The sequence below is a fragment of the Vicia villosa genome, linkage group LG1 (assembly GCF_029867415.1).
Source record: "Vicia villosa cultivar HV-30 ecotype Madison, WI linkage group LG1, Vvil1.0, whole genome shotgun sequence".
NCBI lineage: Eukaryota > Viridiplantae > Streptophyta > Magnoliopsida > Fabales > Fabaceae > Vicia > Vicia villosa.
The window spans coordinates 84142411-84159613 of record NC_081180.1 but is presented as its reverse complement, the minus strand read 5'-3'; the positions used below and the strand labels follow the sequence as shown (position 1 = coordinate 84159613).

Here is a 17203-nt window from a genome sequence, read left to right as displayed (position 1 = left end):
GGCTTGTTTATTATAGATTTAAAATAATAATAAAATATTTTTAAAAATGAATTTTATGATAACTCTTTTTTATAAATTAAAAATAATAATTATAACATTCATTAATTTAAATATTTTTAACTATTATGTGTTAGTTGAGTTAAATTGATGTGAAATATTTATCTATGGTCAATCCCGAGAAACGGTATTAATTTTTATTTACGAATTAACATAAATTTTCTTTTTATATTTAAAAATTATGAATTTTTATTTTAAGAAAGATATAATACTATAAAAAAATTAAAAATTTATAAATAAATTAACCTTGTTTATTTATTTATTTAGACACACTTGCGACTAGGTTAATTATCTAGTCTTATAAAAGTAATCCAGCAGAAATATTTTATATCACCATTGAACATGCATCTACTTTGGTTAAGCCTTTCCATAGACGATGGTGATATATATATATATATATATATATATATATATATATATATATATATATATATATATATATATATATATATATATATATATATATATATATATATATATATATATATATATATATATATATATATATTAGAATTATAGAAAAGGTAATAAATATATGTTAAAGTAAAATGTTTATGGTTATATTTTGAAAAAAAAATACATTCCACTATTTAAAATCATTTTGCTTAAATTATATTTTGTTAACCAATGTTTTAATGGTATATAGTTTAAAATGAAAAAAATATATTAAAAAGGTTTGAATTTTCAATTCCAATACTTTGAAAATAACTTTTTTAAAAATATAAAGAGAAAATGGGTGATGCGTAAATCAATTTTACATTGTCAACTAATTACGACCATTTATTTAGCCACCTCACGCTTTATAAAACTATTTTATATTGTCATGTCGATGCATATTTATTAAACTCATATATAAATTACAATTAAAGTAACATAAACATATTTTAGCACTTAAGTAATCCAGCTGTATAAAGTGTTTAATAGCATTAAAGTTAACTTTGGTTAAACCTTTCTTAAATTATATTATAAAGAATCTTATATATTTCAAAGAATCTAGAGCTAGAGAAAATCATGGCACCAAAGAGTAGCTTCTCCATAGAAGACAGTGACATCAAGCGAACTGGTTTGTATCTTAATTGTTGTATGAATATTTCTTTTTATTCTTGTCATTATAACATTGATAATTGTACGATTATAATTGATGAAGGAACATGGCTAACTGCGAGCGCACACATAGTGACAACTGCAATAGGATCTGGAGTGCTGTCATTGGCATGGGCTGTTGCTCAATTGGGATGGATTGGAGGGACTGCTGCTCTCATAATATTCTCACTCATCACTCTCCTCACTTCCATTCTCATGGCTGACTGCTATAGGTATCCTGATAGCAATAGAAACTCTACCTACATGAAGATGGTCAAAACTATTCTAGGTAATTAATTTTAAAATTCAGTATTTGATGTTTATTAATCTTTGATCTTATTGATCTTTGATGCACGACCTTGAGAATCAAGAGATATTAATGGTGTCAAATTTTATACAAATGGGACTGGTATAAACACACGTTAGGGATGAAAGTCCTCGAGTAAAATTAACAAGTATTTTTTTTTTTAATAAGGCCCAATATATTAAAAAGAAAAGGTAATACACAAAAGGGACAGGGGGCCAAACCAAATCCTCTGAAAATGTAACAAATCGGAAAAAGCTCATCCCCAATCTATTCTTTACAAAATCACTTCTAATTTCCAAGGGGATGGCGTCAAAAAGAGTTAGCGATTGAGAAGTGTGGCCCAGGTTAGCAAAAAAGTCTGCACATGAGTTACCTTCCCTATAAATTAACAAGTATATTTAACTACTTGATAGTTTACATATACGAATATAAATCCGATGATATTATTAGTACTTTGTGATAAATTTAAGATTATTTTTATAATCCTAAGTTTTCCACATTCATCATTCATTCAAGTTTAGTTTAATTTATTTGATCAAAATTAGACAGTTAAGAATTAAAATAAAATTCACTTTATTAAAAATATAAAATAAACAATTTTAAATTTAGATTCTCTATGATCAATTATTGACACAGTTTACTATTGATTTAAAATTTAGATCAATAGTGAATAGCGTTAATTATTGACAGCAGAGAATAGTGATCCAAACAAAAACACACTAATTTTTCTTAATTGATTGTTGCATTGTAACCTTTCTATCTCTTTTCCCCCAGGAGGAGGAGTTAAATACAAGTATTGTGGATTCGCTCAGTACACAAATCTTGTTGGCTGTACAATTGGTTACACTCTCACAGCAGCCATAAGCATGGTGTAAGAAACTATAAATCTTATTTTAACGCTTATTTGATAATTATGAAATATTTTAATATGATAGTAATACTAATTATATATTTACTTGCTTGTTTATGAACCAGGGCAATGAAACAATCAAATTGCTTTCATAAGTTTGGCCACCAAGCACACTGTGATGTATCCAGTAATCAATTCATGGCCATCTTTGGAGTTTCACAGATTTTTCTAAGCCAAATCCCAAATTTCCATGACCTTTCATGGCTCTCTATTCTTGCTGCAATCATGTCTTTTGGCTATTCTTTCATAGGCATTGGACTCTCCATAGCCCAAGTTGCAGGTCAGGCAAATCTTTTAGTTAAATATGTCTTGTTTTAATCTAACTAATATGTGAATAATTTGTTTTGTTTTCGACATTTATAGAAAAAGGACACCATATCGAAACAGGCCTTACAGGAGCGAAAGTCGCAGTGACAAAGAAGGTGTGGAATACCTTTCAAGCAATTGCAAACATAGCCTTTGCATACACTTTCAGCAATGTCATTGCTGAGATAGAGGCAAGTAAATAGCTTTAGGCAAAACAATGTGCACAATTTCTCAACTTTACAACACTAATAGTTCAAATTTTTTTCTTTCTATATAGGACACATTAAAACCAAGTCCACCAGAAAATCAAACCATGAAAATAGCATCCATTATTGGAATCGCAAGCAGCACAATCCTTTATGGGTCATGTGGTCTTATAGGTTATGCGGCATTCGGGAACAGCGCACCAGGAAACTTTTTAACTGGATTTGGTTTTTACGAACCGTTTTGGTTAATCGACATTGGTAATCTTTTCATCATTATTCATCTAGTCGGAGCTTACCAGGTTTTCGCACAACCTATATTTTCGATTGTGGAAAGTTGGGTCGGTAGGCGTTGGCCGGAGAGTAAATTCTTGACAAGAGAATATAATGTAAGAATTCCTTTGGTTGGTACATGGAGAATGAATGTGTTCAGGGTGATATGGAGGTCAACATATGTGGTATTCACAACATTGGTTGCTATGATATTGCCATTCTTCAACAACATTGTGGGTTTGATAGGAGCTCTATCGTTCTTTCCCTTGACTGTGTACTTTCCAATAGAGATGCACATAACACGAGTTAAAGTGCCAAAGTATTCTCTTAAATGGATTGGCTTGAAACTCATAATTGGACTATGCTTGATTGTTGCTCTCATGGGGGTTATTGCATCAATTCAAGGAATCATCTCAGAGCTTACTAAATAACTAAGTTCATCGAAGTTCTAAATCAGTTATAAGAGTATCACATTGTAAGAAACTTTGTTGAAAACAGTTATAAGATTATTATTAATAAAAATGTCCACTTAACTCTTATTAATTCGTATGAAAGTATCTAAACGACTTATAATAAAAAAAACGGATATGATAAATAAATAAATAAATAAAATTTACCATGTAATTTTTTTCCTCAGAGTTCGAAGAACGTCGGTAATATCATGAGTTAAACGCCCTTAACTCTTAAGAGATATATTGACATGGAGTAAATTACTTTATAAATATTCGATATTTTATTCATTTCTAACCGATGAAGAACTTAACGACTTACATTTGAACTCCCACTTTAAGAGATATGGGACACCATATTTGAAGAGTTCAGGGCACTAGGAGCAACAATTTACATTTGAACTCCCACTTTTAACAATTTACATTTTAACTCCCACTTTTAAGAGATATGGGAAGTGAAATTGGTTTATTTCATTTCCCTGTGATGATAACAAAGTATTTAATGAACAATTAGTCATACTAATATATGTTCAAGTTTAGGATCATTACCGGGCTGTGACTCAGATAGGAACATATGAAGAGAAGCTTGAGACTCAAATTATGAAAGACCAGAATCTGATGACTCAAATTCAATGATCAGATTATGATGTCTCACAACTAGGTAACCCAGTTTCTGGTATAAATACTTTACTTCTTTTCTTAAGGACTAATTTGAGATCTCCCTTTTTTGTGAGAGACTAAAATGAATTTTTAGTGACATTCTAGTCACGGTTCAAAAGTAAACTTTTGTGAATGACTAAAACGGATCTTCACACTAAATATTTTTGTCCTTAGATAATCATACGCAATTCTTCATTGATTTATGCATATTGAGTTGACACCCGTTTCCAAAAGTCAATTATTTAAATTTATTATTAGCTTTAAAAAGGTCTAGTGTAAAAAATAATTTAACAATGGAATAATTTAACACAACGAAGGATCTAAAAATTTAATACAATAGCTTCCAATTACTTAAGAGATAATGTCATTGAAAGGTAGATAACATTTTAAGGTCTAGAACATCATATATTTAAAAAACAACCGAGAAAGAATACAGTGCATCCAAAAGTACACCCGCACATTGATGACAGATAAGTAAAAAAACCATGGAAACAAGAATCTGAAATAGATTCTAGTAATCGCCCAAATCTTCATCATCACCCTCACCAGATTCAGCACCAACTTCTTCATAATCCTTTTCCAGAGCAGCAAGATCCTCACGAGCCTCAGAAAATTCACCTTCTTCCATACCCTCACCCACATACCAGTGAACAAAAGCACGTTTGGCATACATGAGATCAAACTTGTGATCAATGCGACCAAACACCTCGGCTACACTGGTGGAGTTTGAAATCATGCAAACAGCTCTTTGAACCTTAGCAAGGTCACCTCCAGGAACAACAGTTGGTGGCTGGTAGTTAATACCACACTTGAAACCAGTAGGGCACCAATCAACGAACTGAATGGTCCTCTTGGTTTTGATCATTCCAACAGCAGCGTTCACGTCTTTGGGAACAACATCACCACGGTACATCAGACAACAAGCCATGTACTTTCCATGGCGAGGATCACACTTGGCCATCATGGATGATGGCTCAAAAGCACTGTTGGTAATTTCAGCAACTGAAAGCTGCTCGTGATAAGCCTTCTCAGCTGAGATAACAGGAGCATATGAAGAAAGCATGAAATGGATTCTAGGATACGGGACCAAGTTAGTTTGGAATTCAGTCACATCAACATTGAGGGCACCATCAAACCTTAGAGAAGCGGTCAAGGATGAAATCACCTGAACCCAAACAAAAATAGAGTATTAGCACAACAATAATTCATAAAAACACAGTATTTAACTATTGGAATTGAACTAATTTCTTAAGAGCAAAATCTACCTGGGAGATTAGACGGTTGAGGTTGGTGTAGGTAGGACGCTCAATGTCGAGGGACCGCTTGCAAATGTCATAGATAGCTTCATTGTCCAAAAGAACTGCAACATCGGTGTGCTCCAAGAGGGAGTGAGTGGAGAGGACACTGTTGTATGGCTCAACAACAGAGGTTGAAACCTGAGGTGATGGGTACACGGTGAATCCAAGCTTGGACTTCTTTCCATAATCAACAGAAAGACGTTCCAGGAGCAGAGAACCAAGACCAGAACCAGTTCCTCCACCAACAGCATTGAAAACCAAAAACCCTTGGAGACCAGTGCAGTTGTCAGCAAGCTTTCTGATGCGATCCAAGCACAGATCAACAATCTCTTTTCCAACTGAAAGTAGCACAAATAACATACGTAACGTTAAACAATATTCTAACACACAACTTCACATGTGAATTGAGAAGATATTCTAGGTTAACACATACTGGTATAATGACCACGGGCAAAGTTGTTGGCGGCATCTTCCTTTCCACTGATGAGCTGCTCTGGGTGAAAAAGCTGGCGATATGTTCCAGTCCTCACCTCATCGATAACAGTCGGCTCCAGATCTACAAATACAGCACGGGGAACATGCTTTCCAGCACCAGTCTCGCTGAAGAAAGTGTTGAAAGCATCATCACCTCCACCAACGGTCTTGTCACTTGGCATTTGGCCATCAGGCTGTGCACAGAAATTCAATTGTCACTCAAACGAAATTGTAACATTATAAAGCTTAATATATAACAACTAGCTAGATTAAAACTAATTAAGAAGCAAAATTATGTTTAATTAACCTTATAAACGGATCTAATAAAACCATTAGGTAAAATTAACAGCAATCTCACAGGGAATACAGATCTATAAACTATTCAAATAATAGCAAATAAAATAAAGTAGATCCAACAAATCAAATATCAATAGTCAATTTAAGAAACAATGCAGGTAAAATTAAGTGAAAATGAAGGAAAAAAAATCAAAAAAGGGTCAAATTTCCTTAGATCTGATCAATTAACGATCACATTTCCTCAGATATCATCAAATAACGGTAAAATTTTCTCAGATCTGAACAATTTACGAACAAATTTCCTCGGATATCATCAAATAACGGTCAAATTGACTCAGATCTGAGCAAATACTAACCAATTTAGAACAAACAAAATGCTCAAAAAATCTAAGACTATACGCATAATAAGTATCACATATCTGAACAAAAATGAGAGAAAGCAGCGATAAAAAGCTAGTAACGAAGACTTACACCAATGCCGTGTTCGAGACAGTAAAGCTCCCAGCAAGCATTTCCGACCTGAATACCGGCCTGACCGATGTGAACTGAGATGCACTCTCTCATTTTCGGTAATGAAAAAACGAAGGAAATGGAAAGAGAAAACTATATGGAACGCAGAGAAAAGAGAGAAAGTGCGAAGACGTTTATGAAGACGCCTTCTTCTAGATCTGGATCTGATATGAGGATGATTTGAAATTTTGGGTTTTATTTATAGGGAGATGGATTGGATTGTTGTGCTGTCATTATGGTTAACTATGGTTGGTTTAGGTAGGGCCAATGCGGTGGGTGATGGGTGAGTTGTATTCTGTTGGAAGTAACCAAAGTTAGGAACCGTGGTTACTTTTTTTCGTTTTTTAAAATTTATTCGTTTGCCGCCCGAGGCCTGTGTATTAATGTAATAACAGTAAAAAATGAACTTAGTTATTGTGCATTGATTATCTTCAATTTTGAATTTCTTTCATCATCTCTATTATACTTTCATCTTTTTCAATTTAAAACTCAAAATTTCAAAAATACTAAGTTAAATTTTTAAACTAAAAAATCTATAAATTGAAAATATTAGATTCCAAAATTTAAGCTAAATCCAAATTTTAAGTTAGGGGCCTACCTAAATATACCATAATTTAATTTTAAAAAATCGATAAATAAATTAGAAAAGGTTTAAAATGTTAAAGGTCCGTCTAAATATATCATAATTTAATTTTAATCATTAAAAAAATCAAACGATTTTTATAATGTTTTTCATCCATACTTTTCGTCTTTATAGAATGGTATTCTGACTCATTTGTTCTTACTCAAATTTCTTGCAACTTGCACGCAGACTTCAAGTAACCCATTTGATCTTCTACATCTTCGTTTCATCTTAGGCCAGCATCTCACCATGGAGAACCAAACTTGTTTCAATGTTTTCTTCTAAATAAACAAAAATCACACTTGTTTCAATGTCTTCTTCATTCATTAAAAGCCAACTTGGAAGGTTATGTGGGAGTCATAGTCGTATAGTTTCTTACTATTGTAACAACGGGCCTAACAAAGGAAGTTTTTTTTAGAAATGTCCATTTTGGTAGGTACGACATATGTAGATGGTTGTTATGTATGTGATATTTGATTTTTATTATATTTAAATATGTTTTCCTTTGTTTTCAGGGTAATGATACATATGATTTATTTATATGGGATAAAGATATAAGACAAGTAAAAGATATTTATGATGTTGGAAAGGAAGATGGGAGCAAGGTGAATGATTTTTAAATTGTGGATTTGTTGAAGGAGTTATGTGAGGTTTCAAAAAAGAAGAACAAGAAACTACAGAGAAAATTCAATTCAGAGATTTTTGCCAAAATATTAAAATTGTTATGTTTTATAATTTAGTTTATGTTTAGCATCTACTTTGTAATAAAATGCAATTATTAGAGGAGCGTGTGCTTTAGAATGTTAATGTAATGTTGTTGATGAGTGTAATCTTTCATTGAATCCATCAAAATGTAATGATGGTTATTGTTCATGGAAATTGGTGATTAGTTGTTTTAAATTTTGATAGTATATTGTCATTGTTCTTTGACAATGTCTGACTTTTGCACCGGTAAATTTTATTGTTGACAAAAACATAATTGATAGTAAATATTCCATTGTTAGTTGTTTTGAATTGTGACATTATTATGCCCAAAGTCAAGCCAAATATTGTTTAAATTTTGTCATAGTTTAAATTTTTTTGCCTAAAGTTTAACGTTAATTTTTCCATATTTTGGCCTAATTTTCTCCATAATTTGCTTTAATTATATATCATTAATCCACTCACGACAATACAAACTATAACTTTGAGACAATGTCATACAACATTATCATATAACACATGCGTAACTTAAAATGACTCAGTAAAAAAACTAGTATTCATGACAGTACAAATACAACACTGACAATTTTACAAGTATAATATTAGACTGATACAATACCAATAAAAACTTGTATTCATGACATTATAAATATAACACTAGGTTGATGCAACATTGATAGTTTTACATATGCAACATTAGGCTGATAAAATACTAAAAAAATAGTACTCATGGCACTACATCGACAAAATAATGACTTAGGCAATTGTCTTTAAAATATTACAAACTTCAACATGTGTCAAACTAAATCTTCATTGAGATAATCCTTTTTAAATTTCATCTCAGCTTTTCATTCCCCTAGCACTACTACCAATTATGGTGTCTTCTTCTGAAATCACAACTAGATCTTCATCATGTTTTACAGAGTCTACTATATCATGTGTTTTGAATGTCATAAGTGCGTCACTCTTATATGAAATGTAACATCATTGATTTTTTTTTAGCATAATACCATTCACCTATTATCTCCAAGGTATATACTCTTTGATAGATTCATCATTTAATTCATTAGAGTGATTAACATCCTCATCACATTTTTTCTCTTACTTTTCTCTCTTGCCATATCCATAATAGTAGAGTCACATATAGATGATTTGGGCTCAGTGAATATTTTTACATCACACTTATTTATCTCAACAAAATTAGATAGTTGAGTTGCATCTCCATCAACGATTTTAGAGTTTCTTCCAAACTACCATCCTCATGTTTTTACCATAATTAATAAGATGAAAAAGAAAGAACATAAGAGACGAAAGACTAGAGAAGAAGATGCAAGATGCACTTGGAAAAGAAGATGAGAAGAGTGCACGATACCGCTAGGAGAGATTTGAGAAAACTTAAACTGAAACCTTAAGCGTGAGGAAGAAAAAATCAGTCATAATCGTAAAGTTATGGCATAATAGGTTTGAGTTTGGGTTGTTTGTAAGTTAAGTGAAGTTTGGGTTGTAACATGATGCGACTTAATTCTATTTGGTTTGGATTGTAAAATACAAACCGCAAATCGAATCGTTAAAGAATGACCCAAATACATCTGAACTATTTGAGATTTTTTGCAGTTTCGATTTAGTTTGGTTTGGTTTTGTGGTTTTCTATTGGGTCGTTCGATTTTGAACACCCTTAAGACTATCCATAATACGACATAATGTCTCCTTAAATAGTTTAATGAGTCTCCTTATGAGTTAGGCCCTATAAACCTGTGTTCACGGTCCATATAGTGGGAATGACATGTCCTTATAACAACTGACTTATAGTTAGTCAAGAAGGGATAACCGCTTCTTCATGATCAAGGGAAGAATGACCACTTCTTACCTATTTTAGTAGTGGATCGAAAGCAACTTCCCTCAACCAAGTCCTAAATAATTTCGATAAATACCCCGCCCCTAGAGATGAGGATCATTCACAATGTTTAGGGGAAAAAACACACAGAGCCTCTCATTCCCAATGTGAGCGGGCTCTATCTCCCATGTTATAATTTTATCCGATATAATTGGCATCCACCATGGAGCTTAAGAATCCTTGTCGTCCTACGGAGTAATACATTGTTGGGCTTCCACTGGAAGTATTGTCTAAATACTATTTTTGTCCCTTATCTATACCTAAGGATATATTATGGTCTCCTCAACTTAAAAAAAAACAATTTGATCCCTTATTTCTTCAAATAGTGTAATATATACCATTTCCATCTATTTCCCACCAACGGTGTCCATTTTTGCATGTGTGGCATTCCATTTGACAACATTATCATCACCTTCTTCATCTTCCTTAGCTTATTAATTATTTCCATTCTTATTTGCACCCAATCACACTCCTTCATTTCTTCATTTCCTTGCAATCTCAATGATATCCATTAATGGCTCATCGTCCTTCACTTCAACTTTTTCCTTCTTCGTCAATTTCTCCACTTCTCACCGCACCCCCTTATCAACTTCCTAAATTTTTGCCTATAGCTTATTCGACTTCTCTCTTTTTTGTGTGGAAATCTTGGTATCCGGCCTTGCAACCGACTAATCCAAGAGGGACTAATCCCATCGACTAATCCAAGAGGGACTTGATCCTTCGATATTCGACTGCTCTTAATTCATCTGATACAACTTCCAAATATTTTTCAAAGTGTTTTGTTTTGATAAATCATTTTGAAAAAAAGGTTTTAGTGCTTGTGTGTGTTTTAGCCTTGTACTTTAACAGAAACTCATTTGCTTTACATATGATCACTCCCTTAATAAATTATGATATTACTTGTTTTCTACAAGATTTTACCATGTGCTGCTCTTTTATGTTTATACTGTTTTAGATCTCTTGATACGACGCTTTAGATTATTTCTATTTAATTTTCCATCGTTGAATAGTCAATTTTATCAAACCATAATACTTAGGTTTGTATCTTTAATCGCTTAATTGATCAAGCTTGACTTATCATATTTATCATCAAATTTATCATCATGGTGGTTGTCATCATCAAAAGTAGATGTCATATTACCTACAAAACAAGATTCTACATTCTCCCCCTTTATAATGATGACAATGCATCTTTCAGGAGAGGTGGCTACAAAACCAATATATTTTTGGAGTATAGAATTCTCCCAGAGTTAGATAGAAAATATACCATCACCCTGAAAGTATAATTCTCCCCCTTTGTGAAAATAAAAAAGAGGGTAATTATATTTATAACTGCTGAGAAATCAAGTATCATGCTGATGAGTGTATTTATAACTGCTCCAAACTTCCTAACTACTTTCAAGAATATTTGATTCAGTTCTATAGCATTTTTTCAAAACATTAATTTACTCAACTGACTCTTAGACTTAGAAAATATACTAAGTCTCGTACAAACTGGTGACACCCTCGAATCCAACCATACTGTCAAAATATCTCTTCGAGTCTTTGAACATGTTTTGAAGAGAAAGTGATTCAAATCTTATGGATTTGTTCTTGAGATTCTTCCAAACCATACTCATCATGCTATTCGAATTATTTTAGTTTATGTGGTGGTCAGTCGAAGCTTTTTTAGTCGATACTTCTTGACACTTAGCATTTTTTCAACGTGGCTATCAACATTCTTCATTGACTTTTCTCCAGCTAGAATTTTCAGACTAACGGTTTTACCATTAACCAAGTGGCTCTCGGTGTTACTATTGTTTCAAAATTTTGATTTCTGAATCAAAAGAGGTGAAGAGGATAATAGACTTACCAAGTTGCGATAAAGCAATAATGGTTTTTGGTGAAATTTTGCAAAAACCAGACGTTGATTTCCATAAACAATGTTAGCTATTGTTTTGTTTAGAAACCATAAATAGTTGATGACAAAGTGAAGTAGAACTCGGTTGCGGTGGAATGTGCTTTCGATATGGCAAAACGGATGAACCTACATGGTAAAATTTCCAACGTCCAATTCTATTCAATGAATTAGTAGTATGAGTCTGTGAATGAGTGTCAATGAATAAATTAGAAGTAGTATGAGTGTATGAATGATTAGAGTACCTAAATATTGGTGCATGAAGAGTTTTATATAGAGAGGGCAGTTATAACCGCTTCCACTTGATCTGACGTCTCAGGTTGAATTTAATTGTGAAATTTTGGTAAGAGGTCAAAATTGCATACTTTGACCTCTAATATATACTCTAAGCTCTAGTAGCTTGTATTTATCTCTTTGTGCTTTTATTTGTAAAATTTATTTTGTAAAGCTTAATTTTAGAACTTAAATATGTAGGTCTTGTGACCAATTCAGAACAAATATAATATTAATTATTTTTTCATCTAATACTTTTAGCATTACTCTTGATTCAATATACTAATATATGGGGAAAAAATAACAAAAATACTTTTCTCTTTTAATTTATATAATTTTTTTAATTTGTTTAAAATTGTCAATTATGGTCCCGTTTATTTTGACTTTTTTTTTTAAAATGATTTTTATAGTATTACATAATTGTGTGTAAAAAAATTTACAAATAAATTTTTTATACAGTTTCAAATAAAATTTTGGTTTGGATAGTTATTTATAAAATGTGATTTTAAGTATTTCATATATTTATGGAAAAAAATTTGAATATCAAAATTTTAGAAAATCACTTAATTTTAAAGCTATTTCAAATAGATTTTCATTAAAATTATTTTTGAAATAGTACTTTTTTGAAAAATCGCAATTTTGACTAAGTTTTGCTCTTCAATAATATATGTTTATGTTATAGGATGTCAAAATTAGTGTTTCAATTTATAAAAAATGAATATAAAAAAGCTTGGAACGTTTTAAAAAATAATTTTAAAAAATCTATTTTAAAAAATACAAAGAAAAAATTCATTTTTTTAAAGCTCAAACATTTTATATTATGACAATGAGCTTGTGTCTTCCCGATGGTATTGCGATTGACATTGTCATAACGGTTCGATATTTGGAGAGTGGTTTGTCTATCCAATTGGAAAAGCAAAACTAGGCTAATGATAAAGAATAACACAGCAGAGATAAGGTGTTAGTATCTGTTATTTGATTGTTATTTTTGCATAAGTAGACCATTTGTTGTAAGGGGTGTTTGGAGTGCCAATCAAATTTGTGTAGCTCTTGTCCAGCATATCTCGTGCTGCCATGAGTATTTTATAGAATAATCCTTTTTGTTGCTTAAACAAAACACTGCAGAGGTTAACTTTGATCATGCCAAGCTTACAACCCGTACTGCATTATGCAAAGAAACACCAAAACCACATCCATCATTCACCAAGTTTCTACGTTACCAATTCAAGCATACACCATACGATAAAACAAAATGAATAAAAGTATGCATTCTAATGGGAGATGCTAAATGCTTGTTTGGCCATTTCAGGTGCTCCCCAATGGCGGAAAAAAGAAAGAGGTGCTCCCCAATGACGGAAAAAAGAAAGAAAGAAAGCTGCAAAATGTAGTTCCATGTAGGAATGTGATTCCTATAACCTCGTGTTAACCCTTCTCGGATCTATTAGGCTATGTTACGATATTTTATAACTAACAGGGTGGAATGAAAAAGGGCGGAGTGGAACGGCCCAAAGGTTCCAATCCATTGTTTCTCAGATCTAAGGTTCCAATCCATTGTTTCTCAGATCTATTAGGCTATGTTACGATATTTTATAACTAATAGGGTGGAATGAAAAAGGGCGGAGTGGAATGGCCCAAAGGTTCCAATCCATTGTTTGGATATTCTAAGATGGAGCAAAATCATTTTCTCATTCTCCAAATAGAGGGTAAGAAAATTGTGAAAAGTTACAGAATAAGAAGGAATGCATTCATCATGTTAAGCTTCATTCCACCCTCTTTTTATCAATTCAAATGATGGAACATAACCTTATTCCATTCCGTCAATCCACCATCTTTTTATCAATTCAAATAATGGAACATAACCTTATTCTATTCCGTCAATCCAAAAATAGCCCTAATCTCCTATGGTTATTTATGTTTAATAGTTCGTATAATATAACAGCTTGTAAACAGAAAAAACATATCCCGAGAAAAAGCTCAGTAACAATGAATTATCAAAACAGCAAAAACATATGGTTCCATTTGCATTATAGGTAAAAATTGTTCTAAAACATCATCATTTACATGCTCTTATGCTGAACAGAAATTGGTTTTAACCTAAACATTGGAACCAAACACATTGAGAAATCCTAACACCATACATACATGGATTCTATTCAAAATATATAATCAAAAGGAATAACATCTTATAAATCTTATTACATCCTTCACAACCAGCTATTTATCATGTATTCACTCTAGCAAAGTTGTTTCGGTACAAGGATATAGTCCTGCACTTCGACTCATTGGATTATTCTTTAAAATTCTCCCAGATGACATGGAGGAAAGAAAGTTCGCCTCGGTGTGTATGTAGGGGGAAGATTCAGACCAAAATTTGGCTGCAGATCATACTCCCCACCCCAAATTGGAGGCACTCCAAAAGGATGAGGACCTCTTCTCCTTTGAAAGTATCTCATAATACCATACCGAGGATTTCGAAAAGGTAGTGGCGGTTGTTCTGATTTCTTCTTCATTGCCCGATAATGCGCAAACAAGTTCTTAAAAAACTTCATACCATTCATCCTATCTCCAAACTCCTCTTCAAACTTTTTCCTCCATAACTCATCATTCGACGCAAGGTACGACATCTCCGAACAAGTGCAACACACTTTAGCCAAATCATCACCCGAAAGATACTCAAATATCAAAAGCTTAAGCTCCATGGGAAGTCGCATAAAACAAGGCGGAAGCTCCAATCCAGCTTTATCACAAAGATCAATCAAAAGTGGCAATGCAAGCTTATCTTTCACTATCTTCCACAATTCAAAAGCTTCATCGTCACCACCATCATTAACATCAACACTAACACCAACACTAGCACTACCATTAGGTTCAGAATTTGCTAGCATCAATTTTAAAGGTTTAGCAAACCTAAATTTATCTAAATAAACCCTATGAACCCTAGCACCAACGTCATCCAACAAAGATCCATAAACATTCACAAAATTACCTAAAGTTTGAATTTTTAAATTCACAGCATGAGATAAACCTTTGGACACAATTTCAGGAAGTGTATACCTCAAAGATATCATTGAAGAAGAAGAAGACACGTCACCAATCTCCTTCCCCTTACCCTTACTCGAAACTCCATCAACGCGAACAAACCCAGATTCGAGAATAAAAGCATGAACTGCAAACACCAATAGCTTGAAATCGCTAACATCATCGCCATGCGCTTCTTTAAGAATCGTTTTCACGAAATCAGGTTCGGAATTGTTCTTCTCCACCAACTCCGCGGGTTCATCGGACGCATCCACCATTTCTAGGGTTTGCACTTCTGCGGGCTTTTCCAAGGGAATTGGAGGGGATTGTTGTTGTGGGGCGGGTTTGTGGGGAAGGGTTTGAGAGGAGAAGGCGGTGGGGTTGAAAGTGTAGAAGATGAGGTCGCCGGTGGCGATGCCGAGTGAGTGGAGGGAATCGGTGGGAGAGGGAGGGTTGATTTCGTCTTTTCGATTGAGGGAAAGATGAAGAGAGGAAGAGGAAGGAGAAGAGAGGATGGTGGAAATTGTGGATTTGAGTTGTTGAAGAGAACATGGATCGGGAACTTCGATTTTTAGGGTTTCTTTGGATTCGAAAGATCTGAGTCTGAGTTTCATGGTGTTCTTGAGTTGATTTGGATTTTGTGTTTTTGGGTAAATTCTTTGTCTGGATTTTTGTTAGATGCTCCTACTCTGTTTTTATGATTAGAAATGGAAATGAGTCGGTTGAATCACAAAGGCTATAAAATAATTCAGTCTTCTACTTCTACTTCAACTTATCTACTTATTATATTTTTTTTGTTAAATAATTTTTTTATCCCTCTAAATATAAAAGTTTTTAACTTTAGTCCCTCTAAATTTTTTTTAAAAGAATGACCTCTTAAAAATTTTAATTTTAACTTTTCGTCTCTCTTGCAATTTAGCGACGATTTTAGCGACCGTTTTTTATTTAGCGACTGAATTAGACACCGTTTAGCTACGATTTTACCATGAGGGACAAAAAGTTAAAATTAAAATTTTTAAGAGGATTATTCTTTGAAGAAAATATTTATAGGGACTAAAGTTGAAAACCGCTATATTTAGAGGGACCAAAAATATATTTAACCCTTTTTTTTAATAGAATAAAGATAATATTATTACCAAAAAACAATGACATACAACCGATCCAAAGATCCAGGTAATGCATTATGCATCCAATAGAGATACTCATTGTTCCAATATTAACATAATTCCTAATAGACTTATGAAAACTACTACTAATAAAAATATCATGAGTGATTATCTTCCAAATTTGAGTTTCCACAGGAGCATGGTTGAATATCACATCATTACGATGCCTCCAAATACCATAGACACTTTCAGCAATAGCAATTTTCAGCATATCCTTATGTCAGCCCTTTCTCCTAGTTTCAACAATCAACCATAACCTCTCTTGAGTCCAGCCCACTGGATTTCTGTCATATTCAATGTTCTGTAACACCCTACGCCATATTTGTTTGGTTATATGACACTCAAACAACAAATGGTGAAGAGTTTCTTCTTTCTTGCAGAAGATACAACCCACATCAATCACATTCCCATGCTTCAGCAACATTTCTTTGGTGTTCAATCGTCCCAACAAACTTAGCCAAAGAATGAACCTGGCCCGAGGCTTTGCATAATTCTGATAAAGCATATGCTTCCAAGGCACATGCCCTCTATCTCCACTAAGCTCCTTATAAACAGTTGCGGGCCTGTATCTCCCAGTTTAGAGAACAGCTACCCAAGCATCAGTTTCTTTAATTTTGTCCCAGCATTTAAAAACATTAGCCAAAATCCAATAACACTTTTTGCACTGCCATTCCATTGCATTATGAGTGTGTTTGGTTTAGCTTTTCAACAGACAAACGCACGTCTCAACATGACCCTACCGTGATTTTTGAGAAGCTATAAAAGGCAGCTTCTGTGAAAACGTGGAAATCCACCGTGATTTCA

General features: G+C 33.1%; 3 protein-coding genes across 4 annotated transcripts; 1 reads left to right on the top strand and 2 right to left on the bottom strand.

Moving 5' to 3' along the window:
- Positions 1-964: 964 nt before the first annotated feature.
- Positions 965-3678, top strand: LOC131611101 (amino acid permease 6-like). 2 transcript variants are annotated; one of them, XM_058883228.1, is made up of 6 exons: positions 965-1120; positions 1205-1429; positions 2225-2318; positions 2423-2637; positions 2721-2854; positions 2941-3678. In XM_058883228.1, the coding sequence occupies exons 1-6, from the start codon at positions 1069-1071 to the stop codon at positions 3568-3570; spliced, it is 1350 nt and encodes a 449-aa protein (XP_058739211.1). In that variant the 5' UTR covers positions 965-1068; the 3' UTR covers positions 3571-3678. The 2 variants fall into 2 exon arrangements, with proteins under 2 accessions (XP_058739211.1, XP_058739204.1); XM_058883221.1 differs by having other exon boundaries at positions 2222-2318.
- Positions 3679-4565: 887 nt separating this feature from the next.
- LOC131643399 (tubulin alpha chain) lies at positions 4566-7004 on the bottom strand. Its single transcript, XM_058913617.1, has 4 exons — positions 6789-7004; positions 5980-6214; positions 5514-5884; positions 4566-5413 (listed from the first exon to the last, which is right to left on the bottom strand). The coding sequence occupies exons 1-4, from the start codon at positions 6879-6881 to the stop codon at positions 4760-4762; spliced, it is 1353 nt and encodes a 450-aa protein (XP_058769600.1). The 5' UTR covers positions 6882-7004; the 3' UTR covers positions 4566-4759.
- Positions 7005-14203: 7199 nt separating this feature from the next.
- On the bottom strand, positions 14204-15974 carry LOC131643398 (F-box protein SKIP22-like). The gene has a single exon (XM_058913616.1). It carries the CDS (start codon positions 15845-15847, stop codon positions 14510-14512), a length of 1338 nt encoding a protein of 445 aa, XP_058769599.1. The 5' UTR covers positions 15848-15974; the 3' UTR covers positions 14204-14509.
- Positions 15975-17203: the final 1229 nt, after the last annotated feature.

Coding starts and splice junctions, on each gene's coding strand:
- LOC131611101 (XM_058883221.1), top strand. CDS start 1,069: ATGGCACCAAAGAGTAGCTTCTCCATAGAAGACAGTGACATCAAGCGA. Junction 1,121..1,204: donor CAGTGACATCAAGCGAACTG/GTTTGTATCTTA, acceptor TAATTGATGAAG/GAACATGGCTAACTGCGAGC. Junction 2,638..2,720: donor CTCCATAGCCCAAGTTGCAG/GTCAGGCAAATC, acceptor CGACATTTATAG/AAAAAGGACACCATATCGAA.
- LOC131643399 (XM_058913617.1), bottom strand. CDS start 6,881: ATGAGAGAGTGCATCTCAGTTCACATCGGTCAGGCCGGTATTCAGGTC. Junction 6,215..6,788: donor GTCTCGAACACGGCATTGGT/GTAAGTCTTCGT, acceptor TTCTGTGCACAG/CCTGATGGCCAAATGCCAAG. Junction 5,414..5,513: donor TCAACCGTCTAATCTCCCAG/GTAGATTTTGCT, acceptor GTTTGGGTTCAG/GTGATTTCATCCTTGACCGC.
- LOC131643398 (XM_058913616.1), bottom strand. CDS start 15,847: ATGAAACTCAGACTCAGATCTTTCGAATCCAAAGAAACCCTAAAAATC.